Below are 9,684 nucleotides of genomic sequence, written 5' to 3'. Positions count from 1 at the left end.
TCGAGGAATGAACATAATACTACCCGTGCTATACAGATATCAAGAACAAATGCACCACTGCGCAAAGAACGTACCTTCTTATGTTGTAAATCAACTAACTGCGACTTTACAAAGAATGAAAGAAACGACAAACACAAAGAAAAAGAAGAAGAAATTCCTCAAAGGGAAAAACCAAAACAAAGAACGCTACCATTAGTTTCTTCAATTATTCTTTGGTCCTTCATCTAAGTTCAGCTCAAGCCAAATCATCCCCATACAACGACATTGCGTTCTACAATTGCAAAGAGACTGCTCAAAGATTTTATTTCAACTCTTTAGACTGTTTTATCTATATCAACTCGAGTCTAGTACTAATGAGCCTTTACGTGCGATATGTGTCAGGAGAGCACGATATAGAGCACTTCCGATCAAAACAACCAAAGACAAAGGCAAATGGCATTCAACTACCGTTCTTCACTGACGATTTTGAAGGCACAACTTCATCCAAATGTGACCAAGATAGACTGTTGTTAAATTGGTTAAAAACTTTACATGGGGCTGCAATATTTGTAGGCCATGATGCAACTATGTTTCGTCACGTTATTTCAATAGTGTACCAAAGAGCAAACAAAAGCAAGCTATGTACTCAAACCATCACCAAGTTTGGCCCAACTTTGTACCCCGACTTGGTATTGGATTCCAGCTCTAGGTTTTGGCCCAGTTGCGAAAACCTTTTGCCACAGCATCAAAAATCTCATGTACGCAAAGCACTAGCCATTCTGAACTTGAAAAATTCAAACAGGACATTAAATCATCACGTTATACTGGATGTGTCTTTATGGGACGAGACAAATGCCGGTGCTCTAGCGAGTTCGATGTCATTGTTGCAAAATTGTTCTCCAGATGATTTGGGAAGGAAACTTCTTGACCTAGGATTGGTTCAAAATCAAAACGTGTGCGCGTTTACCGTTGATGTGATATATGATAATGAATCCTCCAAAGAGGAAATAGTGGAAGAGAATAACCAATTGGTGTCCTTGTTGGGTGAACAATTGGACCAAATATTTGACCCTCTTTTGGAATATGCACCAGAGGAAATGAGGATATGTTACAAACCATCTTTGGACAGAAAACCGGTCCATTTTCAAAGTTCAAAGATTCATTCCATCGTGGAGGAACTCATAAATGTGCAAACAAACTATACTGCGGGACTAGTAAATTTATTACAAACGTTTATAATACCATTAAGAACGAGTGTGATGGAGCGAGACAGAACTGATCAGTCCAGTGCTATACAAAAGATTAACCAAACTTTCCCTCCAACAATCGATGAAATAGCCAGGGTCAACTGTTTACTCAATGATGCGTTGTTAAAAGCTCGCAGATTGGACGATATCGAAGTCATAATTGCAATGGGAACGATTTTGCCATATTTTTACAAACCATTCATACGACACGAGGCTAATGTCAAGCATTTCAACGAGAATTTGACAAAATTTGCTCAAAAGCATGCACAAGGCATCTTTGAAAACTTAAAGATAAACCCATCGCAATATACAGTGCGAGAAATTGATTCAGTTGTTACCGGAGTATTATTGGAACTACCCAAATTCAAGCTTTTGTTACAAAGGCTACATGCGGCAATAGAGGCTGAAGAAGCTATTGCCAGGAATTTTGATAATGGTGAAAGAGACGATGTTTTTCTTTTGATTGATCGCCATTACAAATCAGCCATCGACGTTATCTATGCATTTTCTGGAGCCGATGAGCAAAAAATTGAAACAAAGAAACGTGTATTTACCCCAACTGGTAGGATGTTGACCAAATTGGCTGGGAACTGGCCACCTGAGCTACAGCTTGATTGGAATACAAGAAAAGTTGTAGGCATTTTTGAATTGCAAAATGTCGCTCCAAGGAAAAATGCGACTGGGTTGGAAGTTTTGGTGGTTTTTTCAGACCATTTGTTGTTCTTCGAAGTTGAGGATGGCTTCAAAGATGACTGCGAAGAACAGGCTAAAGTGTTGTCAGTTGCCGATGCTTTGATGCATTCCTTAATAAACGAGAAGCCGATGCCAAAATTGGATGCTTTCCCCAAAATGGAGGTGTCTGCTTGGTGTCGTATTGATGAGGCGTTGGTTACCAAGTACTTGACTTTAAATGAGGTAAATTCAGCAGTAGAATGTGTCCGCTTCCTTTCGCTAAACCCCCGTGGGTTCCAATCATCCAACAGCAAGCCGAGAGTGTTTTCTGGCAGCTATAAAGTCATTGGAGAGCGTGCGACGGCTGCGGATATAATTATTGCAATTGAAAAGTCGAAAATTCTTGACAAATCGTCGTCATTTCATTTATTCAGATCATTGAACAATGCCTTAAACATCAATTACGTTGCTCAATCTACATCCGATTACGATTCGGAGGCACTCAAACTGCCATTTGCCTTGGTCTTGAATTTAGACGTTGACGTGCCATCATATTTTGATCACAATCCTCAGTTACTTTTGTTGCTACATGCGTCGATAGTGAGCGAACATGCTATCAGAATCACTGGATTTGATAAGTGCGCTAGGAAGCAGATCAATGAGGTTGTTGAGAGTGCTCACTTTGCAAGCTTTATTGAACAGTTGGTTGGAAAGTCGTTCTGCAACTTATTCTCAACATACAACACAGTGACACAGAACCTTATTGAAGGAAATTCAGTACATTTGGAATACTTGGTTGAAAATCTATTCAGTGATTTTGATAAAAGAGGGGAGCGTGATTGGAAAACTTCTGACACAACAAGAATTGTGAAATCACTGGTAAACTCACCATCCAATTCCAAAAAATCACCCACAAAATCTAACTCCTCAAGAAGTTCAATATTCACTAAAATTCACTTGAAAAAGTCGAAAAGACCGATTGTTCATACACCTGAATTGAAACCAAAGACAACGAGGAAATTGTCAAACACGTTTATCCCTCAAGGTACCAAACTTGAATACAAGGAGATTTACAAGCCAATTCCAACACTTCTGCACAGACGGCCCTCATCGACAAGTACCGTTATTGAGAATAAATCAGATGAGATATCAGGCAATTTAGCACCCGCACCAGCACTTGCATCAGTACCGGAACATACCAATGCCAACAATCGTTGTGTATCAGAACCTTCTATTGAAATCTTGCCAAATTTCAAGTTTCCTGATCCAAACAACATGGACGAGATCGAAACTAACGCCATGGCCTCATCCAGTATTCACGATTTTAGCACTATTAGACGACTCTCAACCATGGATGATATTTCAGTGGTTTTGAAATTGTCTCAAGAACCTTCTTTTGGCGATTACCTTGATGAAGATTCTGATCAAACACCAAACTGGGAATTTTTCAATGCAAGAGACGAAGCTGAGTTGTTGGTTAAGGAATCGCTGGAGATATGGGCTACGGGTCATGCTGGTGTTAGAGATGAGATTGCAGAGGAAGAAGATGAAGATGTGCAAGAGCCCGATCGTCATAACCCTGGTGCCAGTAGCGGTGACGAGGCTCTAAAACGAAACAGAGGAGCTGCACGGACAAGTAAGCAAGAACCGGACTCTACTATTCCTATGTTTACCGCAAACTCGACTAGTCCGCGCAAACCATCAAACGAGTCACTGATATTCTCTCATGCTGGGGGGACACCCATTTCTCCGCATACTTTTGCAACTCCACAAATATCAAGCAATCAAGATGGTGTGTTCACGACTAGACTTGACTGCAATCAGGGACACCAGACACCCAAGGGCAAGCTTGCTTCACACTTCCCAAGAGATGAGTCAGTCAAGTCCATCACTGCTCGGGAATACGCAATTGAATTTAGTCAATTAATAGATGCTGAGTTCAGTAAACCACCATTGGATGCAGCGATTGGATCGTATTACTCGAGTGCGATGAGGAAAACAGCACCTTCTAGTCCACTGACTGCTACATTGACTCCATTCCGTACTAATGCTAGTGTAGATACACTAGTGAGTAACTCGTCTGGTAATATGGAAGGACTCGAGGTGGGAGCTGAATTAAATTTTGCAGGCGATGAGGTAGTTGTTAGTAGAGCTCCACTACTATTGCACAAGGAGTTAAAGAATACGCAGGACACATTGATTGCAAAATACGAGCCTAAAAGTATACAACTGAGTGAAACTACAACGAAACCATTGAGTGAGTATATGAGAGATGATTCGATTGCACAGCTTACCAATCTACTTCAAAATTCAATTCGATTCAGTGATTTTGAAGTTGACAAGTTTTGTTAAACTTTGTCAATTAACATCCAATATATTCATATATACACACTAACCACCTTCCTCTGAACCTCTTGTCTATGCTTTTAATTGTAAAATCTTTTTTACAGTTGCAGCAACAGCATCACCAACTTCAGTAGTACTACTGTTTCCCTTCAAGTCACCGGTCCTAATACCTTGATCCAAAACCTGCTTCACAGCTTCTTCTAATGNGCCTCAGCCTCCTTCACACAATCCAAACTCAACCTCAACATGGAGCTGGCTGACAAAATAGTGGCAATTGGATTAACTTTATTCTCATCCAAGTCTGGTGCAGATCCATGACAAGGCTCATAAAGACCAAACGCCTTGTTGGTATCTGGCAAAGATGCCAATGAAGCACTAGGTAAAAGACCCAAAGACCCCGGAATCACACTAGCTTCATCGGAAATTATATCACCAAACATGTTCGATGTAATTATTATACCATTCAATTTGGTTGGGTTTTGAATCAAAATCATTGCCGCTGAGTCAATCAACTGGTGTTGGACTTTCAATTGTGGGAACTCGGTCGAGATCACCTTGTCCACTGTAGACCTCCATAATCTCGACGATGCCAACACATTGGCTTTATCCAATGACCAAATGGGCAATGGCGGATTGTGTTGCAATGCCATAAACGCAGCCATACGAGTGATTCTTGTGACTTCAGCAACTGTGTATTTCTCGGTATCCCATGCCGTTTCACTATCTGGGCTCTCTGATTGTTCTTGACGTTCACCAAAGTAGATCCCACCAACCAATTCACGCACGATAATCAAGTTTGTGCCACGGACAATATCAGGACGCAATGGACTCAATTCCAAAAGCGACTCACTGGCAAAGTTACAAGGACGAATATTGGCGTAAAGGTTCAATTCCTTACGTATTTTCAACAACCCTTGTTCGGGACGCACTGAGCCCGTACCCCATTTGGGCCCGCCTACAGCTCCCAAGAGGACAGCATCGGATTCTTTGGCCAGCTGTAAGGATTCGTCAGGGAGTGGAGAGCCAGTGGCGTCAATGGCGGCACCACCAATTAAGTGATGTTGGAAATCGAAATGGATTTTCTGGTATGGAGTTGACTCTTCAATCGCTTTGAGAACTTTGATTGCTTCGTTACAGATTTCGGTACCTACATGGTCCCCTGGTAAAACCGTGATCTTTTTAGTAATAGTTGATTCTGCCATCTTGTTGTTGATTATTGAAGGTGTGTTTGGGCGTTTTCGATATAGAAACTAATGCTGACGTGAAAACAATTGAGCCTTTTATATCCTTGAGGCTCTGAATATTTTTAATTTTGTTTTGTTTTATTTTATTATATATTTTATTTTTTTGTCAGTTGTAGCTCCGGTACAGGAGACCGAGACAGGCCGAGGATGTTTGTCAAATCAACAAGAGTTATATCAAATTCAAAAGATTGCAAACTCTCGCCAACTACAACGACGCACCAAAGCATGCAAGGGTCACTGTTTATGCACATTACATTCTTTCAATACTACACACGAAAAGAAAACGAATACTATACAATACACAAACCAAACAACAATCAACTCCTAAATACCTGCATACTCCACATCTTAACTCCTAATTCCGTTCATGTAAGCCGCGTAACCACCTTAATAAAGCCGAACTCCCTAAAATCAATGACCACTCCATTCTATTGAGTTCAAATCAATACCTTCTTGCACCATTTCCCATAATGGAGACATCTTTCTCAAGAAATCGACACGTTCATTGATAGCCTGTATGACGTAATCAACTTCACTTTCGGTAGTAAATCTTCCGATACCAAATCTAATTGAAGAGTGAGCTAAAGCATCATCAGCACCTAACGCATGAAGAACATAAGAAGGCTCCAATGAAGCTGAAGTACATGCTGAACCTGAACTCAATGCTATGTCTTTCAACGCCATCAACAACGATTCTCCTTCAATGTATGCAAATGAGACATTGACACAACCAGGGTATTGATACTTTGGATTGGTGGATCCGTTAAGTATAGTTGAGGGAATTGACAACAAGCCTTCTCTCAATTTGGTGGACAACTTTTCAATATGTTTTCTGTCATAAGCCCCTTCTTCTTTGATTAATCTTGCGGCTTCACCAAATCCAGCAACCAAAGGCGGAGCCAAAGTTCCTGATCTAAGACCTCTTTCTTGTCCACCACCAGTAATGATTGGGTCCAATCTAACTCTTGGTCTTCTCCTGATATAACAAGCGCCTATTCCCTTTGGCCCGTAAATTTTGTGTGAAGAAATAGATAGAAGGTCAATCTTCATTTCGTTAACATCGATTGGAATCTTACCATATGCTTGTGCAGCATCAGTATGGAAGAAAACTTTATTTTCACGACAGATTTCACCAATTTCCTTCAATGGTTGGATGACTCCAATTTCATTATTGACAGCCATTACTGAAACTAGACATGTATCTTTTCTGATGGCTTTTTTCAAATCATCCAAGTTGATGAGCCCTTCTGAATTGACAGGTAAGTAGGTGACTTCAAAACCTTCATCTTGCATGTGTCTTGCAGAGTCCAAAACACACTTGTGCTCAGTTTGAGTGGTAATGATGTGTCTCTTGGTTTTCCTGTAGAAACGGGGCACACCCTTTATGGCCATGTTGTTGGTTTCAGTAGCACCACTAGTGAAAATTATCTCCTTTGGGTCAGCATTTATGACACTGGCAACATGAGCCCTTGCCTTTTCAACTTCTTTGTCAGTCTCCCAACCATAAGCATGAGTTGATGAATGCGGATTACCGTATAAACCAGTGTAAAATTCCAACATCTTGTCCAACACACGTGGGTCAGTTGGAGTAGTAGCCTGGACATCCAAGTAGATGGGACGAGTACCAAACTTGGATGGATCACGGGTGGCTGATTTCAAGCTGATTGCTGATCCAGCTGGTGGTTGGACATCAGAAGGAATGTCCAAAGGCGTGGACACATGTCTATTGATTGGCGTGCCAGAGGGAGTGGCATCGACGCTGCTTGCGGTGGCTTCGGCTTCTGAATTGCGTGCGGTATTGGCTACTGATTCGGGTGGCGCAGTAGTAGTTGCTAAAGATCTCTTTGCAAATGATTTGAGATGATGCAGCTGCAGTTGTTGCCTGAGCACCCTAGCTGTGGGGGCAAGATTGTACTTGAATATGTGTTTATACATCTTCTGCTGTCTCTTAATAGTGTTATCTCCTGTACCTGTGGTATAAAAGAGTCTGTTATCACTGTTGGATGTGTTATTGGATGGGACTAAGACTAATGATTTGTAAACTTAATTGAAGATAGTAGTATTAGATGAATGATTAGTCCTTATAAGAAGAAGAAAAAAAAGTTTGACCTGAATTGATGATCGATGCAGACTTACTTGATGTACTGCATATACTGTTTTCCTCCTTTGTATTGTCCTTCTTATATACATTTACTGCTACCTTCCACAGTATATGTCAATTCTCAATCCCTTTGCCGTTGGCAGTATTGCTGAGAGGAGCAGTGCTGTGTATCTTGAGAGCCAATTCTCTAACCGATACTAGTACCTGTTAAATGATGTGCCGTCATTTACTACATACCCGAAGCGGTTCCGAAATTTCTAAAGTTCTTTTCTTAGTAATACTTTCTATTATATGCAGGATTAAAGACTCACCAATCCACAAAACGACTCTTTGAAACTAGATTCACCATAGTCTTGAAACAACCACTCTATAATGATGGTACCTACTCTCTTGCAAAACAGGAAGCATGTGTATTATAGACCCAATATTCTGCTTCTCCTCTGAAGCAAAGTGCGTCTTTATCGAGAATACACAGTAAATCAGACGTGGGAGCCCGTTTACTAAATCACTTTATCACGTGATGCAACTCTTTTGCAACTTTTCTATAACTAAGCAAGACCTGCATCAAGAAATATGTTACTTCTAAGTGAGAGCACCTTCCCCCCCTCTACCCATCTATGTTTTATGACAATTCTCGGGTAATATTATATGTCCTTATGTACCTTTCTGGTCTTGCTCTATGGTCCAGGAGTTGTTGGTGTAATCAATGACTTGCTATTTTCTCGCTGAGTAATTTCTTGATTAAAACCATTAGTATACGGATATTAAGTAACTAATATATATATATATGTGAATATATACAGAGATAGATAATGATGTAAGGTGGTCGACCACATTAAATTTGAAAAAATCAACGTCGCAAACATCAACGTCCTGAATGCGACACATAAAATTAGAGACATTACCCATCACATTCCCCGCACTACATTTTTATTTCACATCTGGTTGTGTAATTCGGTTCAAGCGGGCCGAATCAATGGAGGAGTCTGATTGGAATCGACTGAAAGATTGCCGAAGCCGAAGAGCAGCTCTCCAACGTGCTAACCAAGTAACTCCCTTTGTCAACCCTCTTCTAAACTTTTAAACAGTGTTTCCTTTTCTGTATAGACCTAAATCCATGAAAGATGGTACAAGCTTGAGCTGCTTTCCAACCCCAAACGCACCTTGCTCTTCAACAGTCAAATACCTCACCAAAATCTGGCTTTGCAGTTTTTGTTACTATGTAGTAGCCACAAAGGTGAAGCGGGTTTTGCTGCCGACGAGTGCCGTCCCCCCCTCCCTCCCCCCTCCCCCGCAATTAGTAGCCGATGCTACAAGTAATTGAAACTTTATTTTTGGAACAGTTATACGATAAGTGTAAGCTCTCTACGTCTATGGAGACTCTATCAAGAAGCACTTTGACCCATATTGCAAAGGGTGCCGTTAACTTCTCTCTACTGATTGATTTTCACATTCTATCGCACTTTCTTACAAACTCGAGATGATAGAAGAAGAAGTTACTGCGGGAGATCTGAACACTCACTCAATAACCTACTTTCAATGAGCGGACAGGCGTGATACAGGAGAGTAACGGTACAGGTAGTTTGTCTCTATGTACGCTGGTTGTGGTGCTTAAATGTGGGGTTGCAAATACCTTTTGCTTCTCTAGCTACGTGGTTGACAAAAGTGGATCGTTTTTCTGTATTGAACCAATTGAAAGTTATCCCCCCTCCCCTCCTCCTCCTATGTATGTATGTACATTTTCAAAATCCAACGGGGGCCCAATCATTTATGGGTAATTGACTTTTTGTATCACATACTTTTTATTTCGTTGTTTGATAGTGGGAAAAGTGTTACAACGACGATACAATTGCATCGGTACAAGCTTCCGATATGTGACAATGGTAAGCCCACCACCACTACTAAATATCCCCGCTCAAGTCCGCTGCTTCACCACTATTCCAAAATGGTCCACACCACTTGTCTTCATATATATAGTTCAAACGCCTAAGAGAATCATTTAAAAGAATAACTAGAGACAAACGAATTGATCAAGCATCATCACCATGACTTTGAAATTACCTTCAGTTACAGACTCTGACTTGAATGGACTTTA

The 9,684-nt window shown here is 40.8% G+C and overlaps 3 protein-coding genes across 3 annotated transcripts; 1 reads left to right on the top strand and 2 right to left on the bottom strand. All coding sequences in view use genetic code 12, as the record gives it.

Moving 5' to 3' along the window:
• Positions 1–353: 353 nt before the first annotated feature.
• On the top strand, positions 354–4,250 carry KGF57_000092 (uncharacterized protein; the record flags this gene model as incomplete). The annotated part of the gene is made up of 1 exon (XM_051755439.1): positions 354–4,250. The coding sequence occupies one exon, from the start codon at positions 354–356 to the stop codon at positions 4,248–4,250; it is 3,897 nt and encodes a 1,298-aa protein (XP_051611397.1).
• A 194-nt stretch (positions 4,251–4,444) lies between these two features.
• LEU2 (3-isopropylmalate dehydrogenase) lies at positions 4,445–5,446 on the bottom strand (the record flags this gene model as incomplete). The annotated part of the gene is made up of 1 exon (XM_051755428.1): positions 4,445–5,446. The coding sequence occupies one exon, from the start codon at positions 5,444–5,446 to the stop codon at positions 4,445–4,447; it is 1,002 nt and encodes a 333-aa protein (XP_051611396.1).
• A 453-nt stretch (positions 5,447–5,899) lies between these two features.
• Positions 5,900–7,423, bottom strand: SPL1 (Spl1p; the record flags this gene model as incomplete). Its single annotated transcript, XM_051755417.1, has 1 exon — positions 5,900–7,423. The coding sequence occupies one exon, from the start codon at positions 7,421–7,423 to the stop codon at positions 5,900–5,902; it is 1,524 nt and encodes a 507-aa protein (XP_051611395.1).
• Positions 7,424–9,684: the final 2,261 nt, after the last annotated feature.

This window comes from Candida theae, assembly GCF_024610275.1.
Source record: "Candida theae strain CBS 12239 chromosome Unknown scaffold122, whole genome shotgun sequence".
Taxonomy (NCBI): Eukaryota; Fungi; Ascomycota; class Pichiomycetes; order Serinales; family Debaryomycetaceae; genus Lodderomyces; species Lodderomyces theae.
This window is presented reverse-complemented; position numbering and strand designations above follow the sequence as displayed.